Below are 20,165 nucleotides of genomic sequence, written 5' to 3'. Positions count from 1 at the left end.
ATGGTTCTCCAGTTACTAGTGACAGGCCGGCTTTAGCACAGGTGGCGCCCAGTGCGACAATGTTTTTTGGCGCCCCCCCAATGACCACCTCTGCCACGGATTCCCTTACTTCCACCCTTTAGCAGTCTCTATAACCTCTCTCTCAGATGCATTTATTGAATTTTATAGCGTCACACATAAAAGTGAAGGGTGTCAGAGCACTTTACATAACACACACGTTACACAGAGACAATCAATCATAGGTGTTTAAATTGGTATATAGTAAATGTTACATAAGACAGAGGACAACAAGGGGTAAATTCACATGTCCTCCATGTAGGTAGGCATTATAGTTTAAGCCTACTTGGTCTGGAGAAGCACAAACTCTGAATTTAAAATGTAACACAATGGATTGGGGCTCTCTTTAATAACAAGAACTGATTTTTACCCAAATGAACCTTATTTGAAACATTAGAATAATGAAAGTCTGGGGGAAAAAATCCATACGCTCTAATCTATACCTTAAAGTCTGCACACAGTTCTTTGATGACAGTTAATAGCTCACTGTAAACTGCAACTAACAAAAGGAAGTCTCGGACAAAAGCAGTCACCCACTGACCTGTTTACAGTATATTCACTTTATGATGTGCATGGTACATGTTATTTGCAGCAGGCATATCAACCCTCTGCACTACCTTACCATGAATCAAAACGTCCACGACTCAAAACATCTACTAGACAAAACTTCAATCTCGCTAGGAAGTACATTAATCAACTGAGTTTTCTTGACATTTTAATTGTTGAAACTGCTGGCGGCCAGGAACGCGGCAGCAGGTGCTTTTAAGCAAACAGGCACCCCCATGTGAAGTCAGCACCCGGTGCGGTGGCACCGGTCGCACCGCCCAAGAGGCGGCTCTGAGTAGTGAAGTGTGAGCACTTACTTGAAAAGCGTCCCGCCCCTGCTCCGCTCATGGTGTCCTACCCGACCTTTATGCTGAAGGGAGGACGGCCGGTCAGTGTATTTGTATCTGCGGGCAAATGGCTAATTGCTGAAAGGTGTAATTAATTGCTAGCGCTTGAGTCTGTCGTTAGGAAAGTGAAGAAAGACAGGGCTTTCGTTAAGAAAGTAAAAAGTAAACAAAGACTTATTGTTAGACGCCATTGTATATTCCTCCCACAAAAGATATTGATCAGTCTTTTCCGTGAGAAAAAGAGGGAACTAATGTGAAAAATAAGAAGAAAATGAAATGGAATGGAATAGAATAGAATAGAAATCGTCATGAAAGTGTAAGGCCCTTGTGGTAAGGTCATTTTTATGGTAACAGCCTGTGCTAGTCGTGGATGGCCATTATTGTACCAGTGGGAGCACATACGTTGATCAGGCCGTGGGTGTTTTTGCAAACAAGTAAGAAATAAAATGCCATTTCTATTCATGGGTCTGTGTATCCACATATGTAATATATGAGGTGGTGAAATATTATTATATTTTCGAAGGACGCATGCTCATTATCAGGAGTTTGGGATACCATACTCTCCTTGCCCAATCTGGCGGTCGTTCCTGATCTTCTTCAGAACTTGGGGCAGGAGTAGTATCAGCAGAGAGGAGTACTGAGTTCCACTCTATACAGAATGCATCTTCAAGCGAGAGACACGTTGGAAACTTCAACGTGAAAAGTGCTGATATTGCATGTTCTTGGCAGTGGCAAAAAGACTGAGCTAGGGTTCTCCTCATTCACAGAAGTGACCCAGCACTTTCTCCGGATGTAACTGTCATTTGTGAACTGAACGGCATCACTTTTTTTTTGCTCCTCTGCTCTGGTGTTCAAGGAACCCACCAGATGGTGCATCACCTGAAAATCACATGGCAGTCTAGACGCAAAGCCTCTTGGCATAGGGTCCATGACCCCCAACCTACCCCATTTTGCTTGTTGAAGTATAACATGGTGGTGGTGGTGTTGTCTGCGAGTTCCTGATCCAGCGTCCCTTTGATGGAGGGCAGGATGTCTCTCAACGCCAAGTGGATGGCAAGCAGCTTTAGAAGGTTGATATGGAGCTGAGCCTCCACCAGGGACCTGAAGCTTCTGATCTTCACCTCTCTTAGATGGTCTCCCCAACCCAGAAGTAAGGCATTGATCACCACTGTGAGCTCTGGATTAGCGTAAGGAGAGGCGCCTGCCACTGACCCAATCACGGTCCTGCAGCCACCTCTGCAGATCTTTAGCAGTCTCCCCTGAAATCTGGACGTGATTGGAAAGATCTCCTGGTGCTCTGCCCTCTGGCACTTTGAATTCTACTGCAGAGCCCACATATGCCACCTAGCATGATGGATCAGCAGGATGCAGGAGGCCAGTAGTTTCATAGTCATCCTCACTAAGATTTAGGACAGAGGTTGAAACATCTGGATCATAGCACAAATGTCCTGGACTCTCTGTTCCAGGGGTGGTATGCATGAAACCGCACTATGATCAGAATGGCTCCAATGAACGTGAGCATCTGCAAAGGAGTCAGGTGGGACTTAAGGTACGTTGACAGTGAACTCTAAAGATGTTAAGAGGTTCGCTGTAGTCTGGAGGTGAGTGAGCCTTCCTTCAACAGCCAGTTGTCTAGGCATGCGGAAGACTGGGACCAGACCTCTGAAGATATGCTGCAACCACTGCCTTCACTTTCGTGAACACCCGAGGGGCGCTGATAAGGCCAAAGGGGAGCACAGCAAACTGAAAATGCTAATGGACTACCACAAACCACATGTAATGCCCTAGGGCATGCAAGACAGGGCTGTGAAAATAAGCTTCCTGCAGGGCCAGCAATACCATCAGGTCTCACAGTTTGAAAGAAGACAAAACGTGAACCAGGGCGAGCATCTTAAACTTGCAGTTTTTCAGAACGGCATTGGGAGAGCGAAGGTCTGATATGGGACGGAGGCTCCGGTCCTTTTTCGGCTCCAGCAAGGAGTGGGAATAACAACCATGACCGACTTCCGGGACACTCTTTATGGCTCCTTTGGCCAAAAAAGTCAGCACTTCCTGTTGCAAGAAACAGATGGTCCTCCATCAGCCACTGTGAAGATGGAGAGTGCGGAGGGGCTTGAGGGAATGGCAAAGCATAACTCCACTATAATATTTGCAGGACTCACGTGTTCGAAGTGATCGCCCGCTACCTTGGCAGAAAATGTTGGATCCTGCCTCCGACATAGTGGCTGTTTGTAATCGAGGGCATGCTGGAGAGGCTTGGAGGGGGTGACAGCTGGGGGTATGAAAGACTGGGCTGTCTGCTGTCCCTCTGGCCCTCTCCCTCCCCTATGGGTACTGCGGCAACAACCACAAAAGAGCTGTGGAGATTGTATCACCTGTTGGTGGACCGAGAACGATGTGGCAGAAAGGACAGGGAACGCACTGTGACACTGATATCTTTGAAGCGCACCTGGGCCGAATCTGCTTTATCTACAGTCTGGAGGCATTAAACGGCATGCCAATGAGTCTGGCCTGAACATCTCTAAAACAGTTGGTGAACCACATTCATGTATGTCTGCGAATGACCACACAACTGCCAATAGCCTTGTAGAAGGAGATAGTGGTATCCAGTCCACAGCAGATGATGAACTTGGCTGCATCACAAGAGTGAAGGGCCAACATTTTAGAGGAGAAAATTCAGACTAAAAGTCTCTATCCTCTTCGATTCCCTGTCTGGGTCAGTAATGAAAAATGAGGTTCAGTTCACTCTGCTGGCCGAAGCCTGCACCACAAGGCTTTCAGGAGTGGGGTGTTGAGAGAGAAAAGCTGGGTTGCACGGAGCAGGGCGATGGTGTCTGGCAATGCACAGATGGACATTAACAAGGCTTGGCTCAGGTACTCAAGAGCAAATCCATAAGAGAGCCTCGTTGAATAGCAGTAGAGGCTTACAACTCAACTGGCCAAGGTGCAACACCTCTGTCAGAAGATTGGTTTTAACCTCCTGAGCGGGAAGGTGAAGGACGAGACCTCCTGCATTACTTGCATGATCATAGGGAAGGAGGGTCTGTCTCCCAAGGCAGGCCCTAGGGAAGAAACATCACTAGTGATTAGGGAGGTGACCGGACCACTGGCATCCTGGAGATCCTCATACCAGTTTTCCTCTTGCTAAGGCTGGGCAATCTCATCCTCAGAGTCATAGCCCCATTTATCAGAATCCGTGCCGAGCAACTCATGAAGAACATGAGCCCTTCCGGAAGGCAGAAGCACCGTATCGGATTCCGAAGGGTGGTATAAAAAGGTTGCGGCTCAGATGATGGAGTGTGTGGCCTCAGTCAGGGTGGCGCAGTCTCAGTGTTGGACAGTACTATGGGTTGTCTGTTGGAGGCAATCGATTGTGTTCCGGTGTGGTCTGTGGCTCCAGGAAGGGAACAAGTACTGATGTTGGTCCAGAGCCCTGAAGGGATCCTGAAGGCCTAACTGCTGGAGAGGATGGACCCATTGGAGGAAGCCCAGATGGGAGGCCCCTCTGCTCCTTTGGGCATGCCCAAGCCAGAGGCAGCCAGTAACATGTCAAAAAGGCACAGCATAGCATTGCAGCATCTCTCGATTTGCTGCGGTGTTGCGGACGCGTCCGGAAATTCAGGTTATCGCAGGACGAGAGTCGGAGTCACTCTGAAGTAGACTGAATTCGGGAGTGTGACCAGGAGGCACGATGAAACCATCTGTCTTCTTAGAGAACCGAGATTGGCGGGACAGAGCAGAGTCCCGCTTGGACTTATTGTGCTTCTTTATGGATTTTCACGGGTACTAAAAGCTTGAAGATCAGTTGTGGTAATACCTCGAAAGAGGGATTGGGACCTACCTTTAGACCATGACCGATCCAGGCGGGGGGTCTTGCAGTGCTTCGCCACAAAGAGCTTAGCTTCCTGATGTTGAATGGTCTTTGGGTGCAGACCTTGGAGTCGTGATCCGACCCTGGGCACCACAGGCAAACTATATGTGGATCCGTCACATACTTTTGTTTGTGACATTCCCCAAAGGGTTTGAACTCTGTCAATTTAGTTGGCGACATATTCCCTAGCACACTTAGAATTTAGAAGAATATAAATGTCTCAGTGAGACGAGAGGTAGTTCTGGATTCATGTCTGCTGGCGCAGGAAGAAAGGAACTAAGGTCACCGCGCATGGGTGGCACCTATGTAGGCCCAATCACATCTGGTGTCGAACGATGTTGATGCAGAGCCAACGCCGTCACCTGCCAGTGTACAAAGGGCTCCTCTTAGCTGATAAAAAGGAAAAGCACTCCTCTGCAATGCTTACGGAACCTTACTCTGTACAGCTCAAAAACAATTCTGTCCTACAGGCACTTACCAGCGCATGCATCATAGTATAATTCTCTTGTAGGGGTGGTGGGAGTGTTCCAGAATAGCGGTGGCGACCCACACCCCATTTCCAATGCCAATACTGGTTAAGATGCTGCACCAAGTATTAAATCCTCCATACCCAAGGGTGAACACTTCAATCACTCAGCAATTTTGGGTCAAATATTGTATTGATCCCATTTTTAACATGGACAGGAGTCAATTTCTCAGTTGCCTCTTATAAAATACGGTGCAGAAGCGACAGGAATTCACTGAATCAAAATTTCTGAGACATGAGATGCGGGCTCTGCTAGGGTCAGTGACTGAGAAGTGTCTTTCTCTCCCAGCAGATTATTGGACGACTTAAATGGCTGATACAATAAAAGAAGGCAATTATGTATTTAGTATAATTGTTGATCTCGCCAGAGATTTAAATCAAGAAGATTAAACTGCACAAACATGGCTTTTGATTAAAACTAAATCAACCAATAAGAGAAGGCATTTCGTTTTATCCAATCAAAAAATGGTACAACTCAAAGCAAAAACACCTTTTCCAGGCAGGGGACAACTATAGAAAGAAACATGGACACAAATATGAATATTGTGCCCTGCAGACACATAAATCAGATATTTTGATTCAATTTAATAAGCGGTGTGCTAGTGCCTATATGCATCTTTGAAATGGCCATGTGGCATATGCAATAACTGAGACCACATCGGTGTGATCAAACTCTAAGCTGCACAGCTACATATATTTTTTTCAACTGGTCTTGCAATAAGGCCCATTATATAGTTTGTGATATTGGTAAAGGGCTTTTTAATTTCCCTAAACATTTCATAGTCAGAGTCAAGAAAACTTTGCTAGAGGTCAAGGCACATTGTCATACTTTCAAGGCACTACATAACACTGCCCAACATAACTCAACTGCTTCCACAAACCTTGTAGACACCCCTTCTCATATGGACTCCTAATCGCACAAATCCCACACATACCGAAAACCAGTTCCGGCGGGCAAGCCTTCTCCTCCATCGCTCTTGCAGCGTGGTATGATCTACCGCTAGACATAAGTGTTGCCTTCTCACTTATGATTTCCGCAAGAAGCTGAAGATATGGCTTTTCCACTAGTGAGTCTACGTGTGCCTAGACTCACACCGGCTCAGTGCCAGGATACGCTCCCAGGTATAGTGGACTCTACAAATCAGCATAAAATAACAGATCGCTACAGCAAGGGATGTTATTTGTAATAATGCCACAACAATGTCAGAAAAAAACGCCACTTTTAATGGTTGTTTGCTTCAAATAAACCCTATTTACACAATTATCTGAATACATTCATAGTTTACATGGCAGGTGCTTGAGAAATACTTAAGATCTAAATAAAACCGCAAGAGATGATCTCTGGATGTCCCTTTTGTTTGTTTATTACTTTAAACACTAGCTAAATTCTGTCCAGCCAAAAAAGCTTTGATTTATTTCCTCGGGCAAGAGAATATGTAGAATTTTGTCAAAAGTTGTTGCAAATAGAACTGAATTTAGTGTCTCAAAGAGATCAATGAGTCGTTGGTTCTGGGTCGGAGGAAGATTTAAGATTTCAGAGACACATTTTCAATGTTAACTCCAGCAAACTTACCAGACATTACGTTGTTTCAAAGCAATACCCCGATCTTCTCTGAAATATCACTTTTACTTTGTAAAAGAATTGTTTTTGCACCATGCCCAACTCCGTTCAGTGAAAGATCTCTTGATTTGAAAGCGGTTCTTTCGTAAATTATTTAATTAAGTGTTCAATTCTATGAATAACAGTGACTGTACAGTGTGGAACATGCCACACAGTTCTCAACACACAACACTTCATCTCTAAAATGGAATCCCTTCACTGATCTGCCTTGCGACTTGCTCATCAGAAGACTCCTCTTTTGCCTTCTCACGATCCTTGTTCCAGTCTTTCAGGCCTTCTGGTAGTGAGGTGTCCTCGTCTAAGCTCCCTGTTCCTTCTACAAATTCTTCGTAAGTGGATTTTTCTGCAAATGGCCTTGGGCCCAGTAGTTCAACCATATCACTTTTATCCAGTACCTCTTTTTCCAGTAACCGTAGAGCGACCTGCAAAACATGAAAAGGTGCGACTTAGAGTAAAACAAAATCTCAGTGCAGTCAGAAATACCCTGCAAAACAATATTACAAGATCAAAACAGTTATGTGTACAACAGTGACTTCCAGGACCGATGGAATGCTCCGTGAAGGCTAAACTAAATACAGGACAACTAAATGAGAACATACATTGGCATGGTATCACTGGCCTCCCACATTCACCCTTATGCTTCTGGCTGGAAAATGTGAGAAATGTGTTTGGTGGGCTCGGTCTGGTCTCGAGATGTGCGTGATGGCCATTTCTGCTACATCAGAATGAACTGGCTTGTTGCGTAGTACTGTTTCTCCTATTTAAGGGAAGGAAGAGCAATTGACAATCGGAATATGGGAGAAATTGCTACTCGCTGTAACACAATGCCCAGTTCACATTATTAAGCTCCTTGCCACTGCTCACATCAATGTCACAAATCCACACACTGAAAAAGTATTTTTTTAAATGTGAGAAAAGTCCATGACACACAACATGTTAGGGCGCCATTGTCTCTAGCACATTACTTATAAGATCTTTGCTGGGGATGATGCACTTCGATAGGCTGAGGATTTTACCTTTTGACTTTAGTCCTCTAAGCCCAAATCCACCACATAAGTACACTTCTAAAGCCCCCCCCCCCCAACACCAGGAGAGGCACTTAGTGACTCACAGGGTGTCAGACAGAATCCAGTCCAGGTCCAGTTGCCACTAGGCAGCTGGGCAGTTGCAGGAAAGGCCTCATGTAGCTTGCTGTACCCCTGTGACCTAAACAGGAGGTCAGCCTTATGATCTTTGGCGCCTACCTCTTTGTCCGTACAAGAGGGAGAGCATGCCCAGTCTTCTAGGCTCTTCTCAGACCTCACACAGCAGGTTACGTCCTCTTCTGATCTTCCGCAGGTCTGGGAGTGTTCTGAAGTGGGTGCCTGGAGATGCCTTATTTATGCGCCACCAAAACTGTTGTTTTTGCATTTGTCACCCCGAGTGGGACGGGTATGCTCAGACCTGAGTCCCGTGCTCTCCATGCCACTGGAATCAAGCTATCCTGGCTGAAGAGGGGTGAAACCCCGAAACCGGTCCTAGGATGCTTGGTTCCAGTCCAGGGAGGACCTGGCTTGGCAGTTCAGGCAGGACTGTTCCCATGGGGCACAGGGTCAAGACTGATTTGCATATGGCTGGGTATAAACTGGAATGGCATGGTGAGCAAAAAAACTATGGATTTAGGCCCAGATCTCTGTACTGGGGTGAATGTATGACATTGTTTTGCATTCTGTCCATCAACTGTTGTTTTTGCATTTGTCACCCCGAGTGGGACGGGTATGCTCAGACGTGAGTCCCATGCTCTCCATGCCACTGGAATCAAGCTATCCTGGCTGAAGAGGGGTGAAACCCCGAAACCGGTCATAGGATACTTGGTTCCAGTCCAGGGAGGACATGGCTTGGCAGTTCGGGCTGGACTATTCCCATGTGGCACAGGGCAAGACTGATTTGCATATGGCCGGGTTCAAACTGGAATGGCATGGTGAGCAAAAAAACAATGGATTTAGGCCCAGATCTCTGTACTGGGGTGAATGTATGACATTGTTCTGCATTCTGTCCATCAACTGTTGTTTTTACTTTTTTTTTTTATGCGCCTCGCATAAGGTAACAGGTAGGCATGACCCCTCGGCAAGCCCTACATAATGGGGTAAAGGTTTTGGGGCTAACCCAATCTACTTTGGGCATTTTCAAGCTGGCTGCTGTCTTTGGCTTTGACAGCTGGGTGTGTGTGTGTATGTATGGAGTGTACTGTGGTAATCCTAGTGTCCTCCCACGTTTAATACCAAAATTCAGTAAGAGGCAGTTCCTGTACCCCTAGTAACCCAGAGACAGACGTTTGGTAGAACAAAGCAGCTACCAGACAGTAGATGCACAAACTGTATTGACATCCGGCTATCGCCCACTGAGGTAATATGTAAAACCACAGCAGACCTGTCAACCTGATTTTGACACTCTAGCAGGATTTGACACTGTGAAGTAAACAAGAGGCCCATTGTGATTAAGGCTGGTCTGGCTGGAAAGACAAAAGAAGGGTGCAGGCCTGGGTGTTAGCTATATCTGCTTGTGACAGAGTAAGCCTCTTTGAAGTTAATCAAGTTCCTGGATCCAGTTCACAGACCATCCGATCAAGGGCACAACAACACCTTCTCATACCCAAGGTCTTTTGTCCCTATTCTGGGAGCAAGCTCACATCTATTAAAATGCTATTTACTAGCTGGCATAAACGGGGATTAAATGCAAATAGGCCTCCAGAGGCTTTAGGCAGTTAAAGGTCACCTTTCTAAAAGTGGCTTTTCCTTAATAGTGCAATTGTTGTTAAAACAAACATCGAATGGTGAGCCAGTCTCTTCCATTTAGCATATAATACTTTTATGAACTTGGGCCACTTACCCGCAAGTTGGAAAGGAGCAATAATCATACCCATTTTGATGAAAAACAATCCCTCCGACCCACACAAATTATGGGCAAATTAGCCTAATTGAAGTGTGAGCTAAAATATTTGTGAAGCAGATCCTCCAATATTTGAAGGATTGAATCCACACTAATGAGTTAATACCCATTAAGCAAGGGGGCTTAAAAGAGGTGCATTCAACTATCGATCATTGCTTTTGTGTCTGGGCAATGGGACAGAAAGTAACACAAACGTGAGGGAACCTTCTTTTTTTTGTTTAGCCGATTTTCAATTGGCCTTTGACCTGGCCAATAGGGGGAAATAAAGAGAAAAACTAAGGGTACGAATATCCAGAGAAGGTTATTAGCTGTGTTAAAGGAACTTCACTAATGAAACTGGGTCAAGGTTGAGCTAAATATTAATAGAGCTCTCTCAAGGAAAATACCAATTAAAAACGGACTAAAGGCAGGGATATGTCCTTGCTCCTACTCTATTCACAATATACCATGCCAATTTGCTAGGGATTTTACAGAAAACAGACTCATTTTCTCCTATGATGGGGGAAAGGCACATATCACCCTGCCTAGTATATGTGGATGACCTTGTTATTCTAGATGTGATTTAAGTGGGCCTTTAAGAAAACTATATGCTTTTAATAACTGTAAGGCAAATTATGTAACAATAAATATAGAGAAAAATATAAATTGGTGATAGGGGAAAAAGCAAGCCTGTTATATAGCCCATTGGGGATATGGTTGAAGAAGAAACCCACTCCTGTAAATATCTTGATATGCTGCTCAACAAAAAACGACATTGAAAAATACACTTGGACACTTTAAAAGGTCGAGCACTAACATCTCTGGGAGTATTTAGAAATTTAAAAGAGACTTTGGTGGCTCCTCAGTAATCCCAGAGTTCACTGCATATAATTTATGGCCACTCCATTAATGCATTATGGGGACAGAATTTGAATTCAAGATTGTTTTTAAGAAATTCTTGGCAGAATTGCCCGGTGTGTCTATATTTTTCGGAGTTGCCAAATCCCAAACTGAGAAGTAAGCTCCTGAAATTTCGTATAGGGATTAATACTGCATTAGTAATATAAATCAGTGGAAAATCCCTGGTCGATGAAGATAATTGTGGATGTGGGTTCAAAATACAATTCTCCAGTGTGCATACTTTAATGGATTGGTTATATTTTAATATAATTAGAAGTAGGCTTTTAAAACCAGTTCTACTCAAGTATGGTGTGAAGAATAAGTTGGAATCTATAAGAGTTTTATATGAGATGCAATTCCTGGATGTAATCTGTGCAGTGAGTAGGTTTTTATGGGCCTGATCAGTTTAGCCAGTGTTGACAAATCCACAGTTTTTATTGGATTTTAAATTTAACCAGCTTTTTTAAGTTGGCATATATTTTTGGATGATGTTTGTAGTTATTTTAGAGGATGTTTAAAACCTGTTTTTAAATTTTTATGAGATATATGTATTTATTGGGTTTCATAGGGTCACAATTCGAACGTTTATGTAATTCAAATGCCATAAGCATGGAATATTATTTTAATGTTGATTAGACCATGGTCTAAATAAACATAACTACTTGACGTTTCCTTAATAGTTATTATAAATCAAATTTTACCATTAAATTGGATTTGAAATAGTAATTAAAAGCAGTCCCTCAATTGGACTTCTAGCTGCTTCCAAACTGAAAATTATTATTAGTATTATTAGTAATAACGTAAGATTGTTTTTCTAACGAACACCCAGTCTATAACTTTTACAGCCTTTTCACTGTAAGACCATGCTTAACATTAAACTTTTACATCTCCTACTTTTAAATATTATGCAGTGGTAGTCAGGCCTACTTACTAATACTTAAAAGGAAGGTTTAGGGCTTTCAAAAGGGGTTATTTTGACAGGTTGAATTAGCAGTTTAAATGTTTGCACTGTTACGGTGGTGAGTGGTACAATGGGTGCTGCCTCCCACTTGTGATCTTTAGTTTACAGACCCTAGGTACACTTTGTATCTTATAGTAAGGACTTCTAGTAAGTTAAATATGCCAATTAGGGGCATGCCCATGTCATCATGTTAAAAGATGCACAGGAACATTACCTCTGGTTAGCAGGGATGTAGGGCTCACAGTTCTACAGTCAGAAAAAACAGCTAAGGCAAAAGTCTATCTGGGTAAGCACCACGCAACACAAACTATCACAGAATCTGCAGCCTAAATGCAGTGGCCTTCCCTATATCTGATAACAGCTGAAGAGTTGAAATGCAAGGCTCCATTGTTCAACAGATACAAAGACAGTGGTATAAAAAATTCAGCTTTTTCTACAAAGTCCCACATCAGCAAGGGTGTGATTTGGCGAAGGATCTGATCACCTCTCTAAAATCACATTTACTGAATGTAACAACATTCTACACTTGAAAACTCTTTACAAAATAATATTGAGCGGTAGGTAGATTTGGTTAACCGATCTGCATGCTTACAATAAATTTGTTTAACTCTCTATTATGGATGCCAAGGTATAAGATTTGAGTTTGTTCTATGTTTAGATTCAAAGTACAGCATGAAATTTTTTCATGGATATCGCTGCACAAAATATATACTTTTTAAGAATTTCTGATACCAACATATGAAAAAAGGTTGCAGAAGACAAGTCACAGTACAAAACTCTGTTTTTTAGAAATAAAACTTTTTGAAACTCAGAAAATTCACATTCACAGAAAATAACATAAAAATGGCACTGCAATTTACATTATTCTTACTGATTTATTCAAGCAACATATCACATTGTCTAAGTTCTAGCCTGCACGTAGTAAATGTCGATGTCTAAATGTGATTCCCTGAACTAAACGCATGTGCGCAGAAGGGGCCTGCTGTGACATCAACAGATGAGACTAATGATCTCAGTATGAGCAAATTGGAGACTTTCTATCTTGAGACTGGATGAAATGCTGCAGGTGGGACAAGAGTACATCCCACACATCACCGCTACCTAAGCTTTGTAGTACGTGGGCAATACTACCAAATCAAAGTCTACCATTTTAGGGTCACAATAGCCTCATTGGTGTTGATAATATGTCTAGCGGTGGCAACTGCACACCTGTGCAGAAACGCTATACATATTTTCCCATATCTTGACAACTGGCTGATAAATGGCTGTAGTCAATACCAATAGCTAGCACATATTTAGGCAACGGTGTCCCTCTTACACAGACATGGGTTCACAGTCAAAGTGAAAAAGCTGCATCTCAAGCCGTGGGGAGTACATCTCAATCACATGACTAGTCAGGGTACCAGCAACAGGAATGTTTTAACAATTACCAGGAGCAGACAGCTACTCAATTGGCTTTCTAAGTGTTTTACATGCTCATTCACGGCAAAACAGTCCTAGTAAAGACTGACAACATGACTACCTTGACTCCATCCACAAAAACGGTGCATCAAGAAGTCGAAGAGTGGGAGATGAGTCCCCAAGCACTTCAAAGGTATTTTTCATAAGCCGGCTTCCCATGAACGAGACGGTGTAGGGGGACCATACAGGAGCGAGCAACCGCCACCTGCAATGGCAGAGGAGACAAGGGTAGAACCTTCGAGAGGAGAAGAATTCTGTACCGCGGCCACAGGCATTACCACTTAGTCATCACTTGTTTTGCCATGTAACACCCCGCAGTTCAGGGAAATGGCCATTGCAGCTGTGCTGCCAGATAATACACTCCTAAGGAGGGGGGCACACAGTCCTCCCCTACCCATTGGGAACTGTAATTTCTTGAAGGCGACGCAGCGACGTTTGTTACCCTAAATAAGTATACACAAAATGGAGTCCAGTTCAGTAAAGAATTACTTTGATAGAATGACTGGCAAGTTGTCAAAATAGTATAGGAGGTGAGGTAAAGTGACCAGTGGCGCCTGGTGACATTTGAAAGTGGTACGGCGTAAATACTGCACTGTGGCGAGCGTGTGGAGCGCGCAAGCCTGAATCACCTGCGGGGGGTTCGGGGGTTTTACCCCTGAGAAAATTTTGAAAAATGAGTGGGCAAATGGCGCATTTCCAAGCAAATTTGAGAAAGAGGTGGCTTGGCAAACACATCTCTGGGAGTAGCCAGTCAATACTGCAAAATTCGTCTCCACACTTCATGGATGCTAAAGACACTCCCTCGCTAATGGCACTCTTTGATATGCTGTCACGTCCTCCGCAGCAAAACTTGAGAGACGGCCATGTGTTTAAAACTACCACAACTGGCTACTCCACAAAGTTCACAATGATTAAGATGTGCCGACGTAGTCGGATAATATAAAGAGACTCTGAGAAAGGCTCCACGTGCGCCCTACCATGATGTCGCAATGTTCAAACAGGCACTCTAGAAAGTAAACAAGCATGTGCCTTGCAAACCAATATAAGCCGCAGAGACAGCAGAAAGAAAGAAAAATTACATCGTCCTTTGTTTTTATTGTGTTTCTTCATCAGATTTTTATAATAATGAACTCTTTAGTAAAGGTTGCATTTTATATTAAAAAGCAAAAGCAGAGTGTCAGTCGAGCTACATTCACTATTAACCGAAGACGCAGGAATGCACCCAGCGCCCTCGCGTTCAGCGACACATACACCCTGTTTACTTTACGTTCTTGGGAGCCACCTGTGCTCTAGCGGTTGTCTCTCCTCTAATCTGTTCGCTAGTACTTAGCAGCTTACCCAGCTTGTATTTAACCTCTTTCCGTAATGGCAATTAAGATTTCCCTTGCAGGGGATTGCCAGTGAAATCCTCCCTCCCTCTTTCTCTTACTCCCTCTCTTTCGCTTGCCCCCTTCTCTTTCTGTCTCTATGCCTCACTTTCCCTTTCTCTCGCTCCTACTTCGTGCACACCGCTTCACACTCGTCTCAAGCTCCTAGTGTACCTCGTGCACACTGTTCCATACTTGCTTCTCGCTCCTGCTCCCCGTCGCCCTCAGTAGCCCAAACTCCCTCCGGCCCAGCTCTCCCGGAGGTTGTTCCGCGCTCACTCTCTCTCTCTCTCTCTCTCTTGCTGCCTCTGGGCCCAGGGTACCAGCGCCTTCACCTCAGCCTCTGATTGGCTGACGGAATGCCCGCGCATAAAAATAAATGATTAAGCTGCGCAATGTTTGAAATCCAGCTAAATACACTGATTATCATCTGCTTAAAGCGTTCTTATCTGCAGCTGGGTGCTGTTTAATACATTAATATATGCGTTAAAGCACTACACTGAGAAGTACTTATTAAAAGCGATAGTGTTTATGCATGAACTTACAACCACTCTGCCCCCACCCTAGTGAAAGTGCCATTAGTGAACTAGGAGGCGAAACCGTTGTCACATGCACCCTGTATGTGTTCCAGGTTATTGATGATAATGGAACATGTCTTTTGAAACAAACCCAATATATTTTTGTACAGCTGGAATTTGTAACAGGATTTTGAAGGTGCTTTCATTTGGACAATGAAGAAAAAGAAGGACTTTGGCTTTGTTCACCCTGTCCTGTATAAAAATAGTTTGCAGTCGCGCGCAAGCTAAATCCTTCAAAGCTTCTCATTTAATGAACAGAACACATAACTAATGATCTGCACAGTGCCACAGTACCATATGTTCTACAACGCTGCAAATGAATGTGCCTGTCTGGCGACGTGCATCCTTTCTATCAGAGTTGAAATAAAGGAAATATTTCCAGTTGAGTGGGTGCCTCGTGTATACCACGAGACTCAACAATAATTTACCGCAGAGATGTAAACCGGGGGCTTGGAGAGGGGGGGCAGACTCCGGACATCTCCCTCAGCGCCCTATTATATATTACTTGAAAAATGAAAGCAAGGCCTGACCTGCAACCCCCGACCCCTCACCCCCCCCCGGGACCCCGCTCTCCGGGCCCACTTGAAAGGTCGCAAATCCGTAGGCAGGCGCTTTTATGGATATTACTTCTCCGGCACCTGGGCAAAGAGGCAGAGACAAATGAGGCGCTTATTAACATTTAAGTGCCCCCCGGGCACCCCTGCTGGAAGCTGACGGGGGGGGGGGGGGAGCCGCAGGGGTGGGGGCCGGACGCTCATATCTGCCTATAGTGGGTAATAAACTCAGGCCTACACCGGAAGTGCACGCCTGTAGCAGGATCTGCCCCCAGGGGCAGGTGAAAGCTCGATCCGGCCCGGGCAAGGCAGCTCTGCCAAGAAAATCGGAGCGCGCCACGGACCACCAGTGTTTCCTTCATTGCCTTGAAACCGGCGCCCCCGCTGCATACAGGAAAATAATGAGGCGACACGGGGACCCCTCAAACTCGAGCCAAAGCACACAACAGAGATTCACAGCTATTTTATTTATTGTAAGCACCAATATAAATCATTTGTTTATACTTATCGACCTATTTCCACAGACTATAATTCCGGACAATGAAGATTCCACCCCACATTAAGCAAGTAGAATTATGCACAGTGCTCGCAGTTTGCTTTCAATGGATTTTCGCTGCAGGTGCTAACCCGTCCTGCTGAATACCTCTATCCATGGCGCCTGCAGCAGCCACAGACTCGCCTGTGGCCTCCGCATGGGTACACATGTAGGCCGACCGTACTGCAGCCACGCCGGCATGCTCCGAGTCGTGGGAGAGAGGGAGGGGGGGCGAGGTTGCTGAGTGGGGAATAAAATAAAAAATAAAAAATCTTTACCTACCTTACCACCGGGTTCCGTGTGCGCTGCAGTGTCCTTCACTCCTAGATGGTGTAATGCTGCAGCGGGTCCCGCGCCGCTTGTTCTTGCAGGAACAGGAAGCAGCACCGAAGCAGGCAGCCTCCCTCCCCTACCATAAACCAATCACAACGCTGCAATAGCAGTGTTGTGATTGGTGAGGCGAAGCAGAGAGCGCCCCAGACGGGCTATTTTCTCTGTGTAGGCTGAAGGGAGGGTGGGCGGTCATGCTTGAGGGCAGGTGGGGAGTGGCTTTCCCACTGTTGTGGGTATTGACTGTTCGGTCGGCCCCAGGCCGACCGAACAGTCAATACCCACAACAGTAGGTAAGCCACTCCCCCCCTGCCCTCGAGCAGGACCGCCCACCCGCCCGCCCCCAACCAGGCACTTCTGCTTTCTCGCAGTGTGAGAAGCAGAAACATAAAATGGTAGTTTTTACCATTTTATGTTTCTGCTTCTCGCACTGCGAGAAAGCAGTGAGGCGGCGCCCAAACGCTCCTATGGAGGAGCCGCCACTGAAAGTGACCATATTTGCCAGTGCAATCTTGCCAATCAGGGCATGGGTTGCCAAAAATGCACCTGAGACCCAATGCAGCTAGGGCCTTGCGGCAGTTCCCCTCATACTTCTCAAGAGGGGCATGATGAAGATGGACCCATAGGTAGTGGACTGCCTCCTTGCACCAGTGGAGCTGTGCCTCGCCAAGGTGTATAGCTTGCACTGGTTGGTTCAGGCAGTTGGTTAATTGGCGATTTCATCCAGTTAACCTGCAATCCAGCAGCTTCAGCAAATGCAGTCAATGAATCACGGAGCGGGGAGGGATCAGAAGTTATATCTCATAGGTACAGAAGTATATTGTCAACGTATAATGATACAGTTCTGCCCTCAAATATACCTAATTCTTGGCCCTCGCTGGGCAGTCGAATGACCAGGGACTCCATCACAAAGCGCAGGGGGGAGAGTGGGCATCCCTGCCAGGTATCCCAACCCACTGGAAATGAGGCCAAGATGAGACGACCCAGGCGAATCCGAGAGGACGGTCTAGTATAGAGTAACCGGGTATAAGCGAGCAACCTCTTCTCGGCGCCCACATAAGTGAGCAGTAGATAAAGATAATTCCATGTCAACGTATTAAATGCCTTCTCCAGGTCTAATGTGAGACAGGCAGCAAGCGGAAATCGGTCCTGGACCCGATCCTGAAAGTGAAAGAGATTATGTACATTCTGGGAAGTGCTCCGGCACAGGACAAACCCGTTCTGATCAGAGTGCGTTAACTCTGGGAGGACTTGGGAGTATCTACTGGCGAAGATCTTTCCCAAAATGTTATAATGTGCCCCAAGGATGGCAGTGGGTTGGTGGTATCCCAGATGTGCAGGGTACCAGTCGGTTTGGGAATAGAAACTAGGAAGGACTCCCGAAAGGACTGCGGGAGCTCATCAGAGTGCTTCAAATATCTCTGCAAGACAGACAGCTAGGAGCGAGGAAAAAGTTGCATAATATTTCAGTGGCAGCCCGCTCAAGGTTTTGTTATGGACAACTCCTGGATTGCCTGCGATATCTTGGGTGTTGCGATAGGGGCATCTAGGGAAATTCTAGTCGTGTACGCATTACACAGAAGGGTAACATCTGCCAGAAAGGCATGTGATGCACCTACTGAGTTGTCCGGTGGAGCTTGGTAGATGGAGGAATATTAGGCATCGAAATCCTGCAGTATCTTACTCTGTGAGCGTACCATGACGCCTGAGCGTGAAACAATTTCTGTGATGGGGCCAGGCCAAGAGGCAGCCCAATTTGTCCCCTTCTCTGTGCACCAAGGCCGCCTGGGCCGTAAAGTTCAAACGCCTCAAATGCTCAAGGAGGGCAGAGTAGTTAGTTTTTGCTTCTATGTAGGTCGGAGCAGTCGTGGGATCACTGTCTATCTTCCTCAGTTTGGCGAGAAGCCGCTTGGCTTCCACTAGTTATCTGTTCAAAGTTCTGTGGACACCTACTGTCTCCTGTATGCAGGTATCCCTCATTGCCACCTGGAACGCCTCCCACTCTAGCATTCTGGTGGTGGCTTTATTATGATTTTCAGCAAAATATTGTCATATAGGAGTCTCTTGCGCCGCATGGAAGACAGGATTCTACAGTCAGTCGCAAGGGAGCCGCCATGTCAGTGTGGGCAGACGCGAGGGCAGCCATCGCATGTCCACCACATGGGCGTCGTGATCCGAGATAATACTTCCTAGATAGTCTGAATGAGGGGTACCAAGGAGGTGGAGCAGAGGAAGCAATCCACACATACATAGACGTTATGGGGTATGGAGCGAAAGGAGTAGAGTTTGGTCCTCGATGGAGAGATCTCCAGGCGTATGATAGGGACCAATGATGTGCCGAGCACCGAAGGCGATTGGCCTGCATATAAAGGGGGAGAGTGGCATAGGGTGGTGAGACCTGTCCAAGGCTGGATCCAATACGCAGTTGCCCGCTAGGACCCACGGCATCAGTGTCTTATGCGCTAGTTCGGTCAAAAGGGGTCCCAAAAGGTATCCTGTTCAAAGTTTGGGGAATAAATGCTCCCTATAAGTATGAGTCGGCCATCCAAGCGGCCTCAAGAAACACATATCTACTATCCCTGTCTGCGACAGTGCCAGTTTCCTAAAAGGGAACTCCAAGTCTAACCCAGATCAGGGCGCCTTGTGCATATGCTGAGTAGGTAGTGGTGTGTATGATGCCCCACCAGTGTTTAAGGAGACACCCCAGTTCCTCCATCTTCGTAGGTGGCTCCTGTAAAAGGACTATGTGTGCCTGTTGGTGCTTTGTGTATGAATAGATTGCATAGTGTTTCCTACCTGAGTGCATTGCAGGCAATTCAGGGTCAGGAATCGGATGTCAGACATAGGGCCTATAACAATTGCAGAGAGCTGTGTGCAGCGTGCGTGGCAGGAAACCACCTGGGGGAACCCTCACCCTACACAACCACCCAGCCAAAGTCATGCAAGATATATAAGGTCTGCCTGCCTGTGCCAATCATGGGAAAAGTGGGTAAGGGGTCTGTCGAGTCCCAGGCGTCTTTAGGGTCTGTGGAGAAAGTGGAGGCCCCATTCAACATGATCTTAAGGCGAGTTGAGAACAGCGAGTACTGGACCCACAACTGGTGAAGGCAACGCTTGACCTCTAAAGAAAAGGAGCACTGGAGCTGACCACGCACGTGTAGTCTGGGAACAACATGATGGTCTTGTCCTCCACTCAGAGTGGACCTTGCAGGATAGCATTCCGATCTCGAAAGAGTAGTTTAGCCAGCATGAGGCGTGGGTAGGCCTCTGGGGGAGAACGGCAGGCAGGGGCACGATACACCCTCTCCAAGGAGAACAATCATTGGCATAGCCAATAGGTCTCGCTTTTAGGTCTGTATATGTGTTTAGCCATGCAGCAGATTAACCTGGGTGCCACAACATCTATTGTCACTAAATGAGTAGCACATTATCCAGTGTGTGTATGTTAGGATGCTCTATTCCAGTGTGTGTGGCCTATCCCTGCGGTCCCTTCTCTGACTATTCTGTGACCCATGCCAGTGATCCCATCCCGAGAGCAGCGTGGGAGAGACTGTAGGAGTATGTATAACTTGTGACAGAAGTGTGGGGAGTGAGTGACTGAGGA

The 20,165-nt window shown here is 45.8% G+C and overlaps 1 protein-coding gene across 1 annotated transcript in view; it reads right to left on the bottom strand.

The window, feature by feature from the left end:
• Positions 1–6,550: 6,550 nt before the first annotated feature.
• AFG3L2 (AFG3 like matrix AAA peptidase subunit 2) overlaps positions 6,551–20,165 on the bottom strand; it is a 233,440-nt gene continuing 219,825 nt past the window's right edge. The window contains exon 17 of the mRNA XM_085606063.1: positions 6,551–7,390. Within this exon, the coding sequence (XP_085462189.1) occupies positions 7,148–7,390 (243 nt within the window). The 3' untranslated portion in view covers positions 6,551–7,147. The remainder of the gene's footprint in view (positions 7,391–20,165) is intronic.

Source organism: Triturus cristatus, chromosome 5_1, assembly GCF_964204655.1.
Source record: "Triturus cristatus chromosome 5_1, aTriCri1.1, whole genome shotgun sequence".
Classification (NCBI taxonomy): domain Eukaryota; kingdom Metazoa; phylum Chordata; class Amphibia; order Caudata; family Salamandridae; genus Triturus; species Triturus cristatus.
Note: the sequence above shows the minus strand (reverse complement) of the source record. Positions and strands in the feature narration are given on the sequence as shown.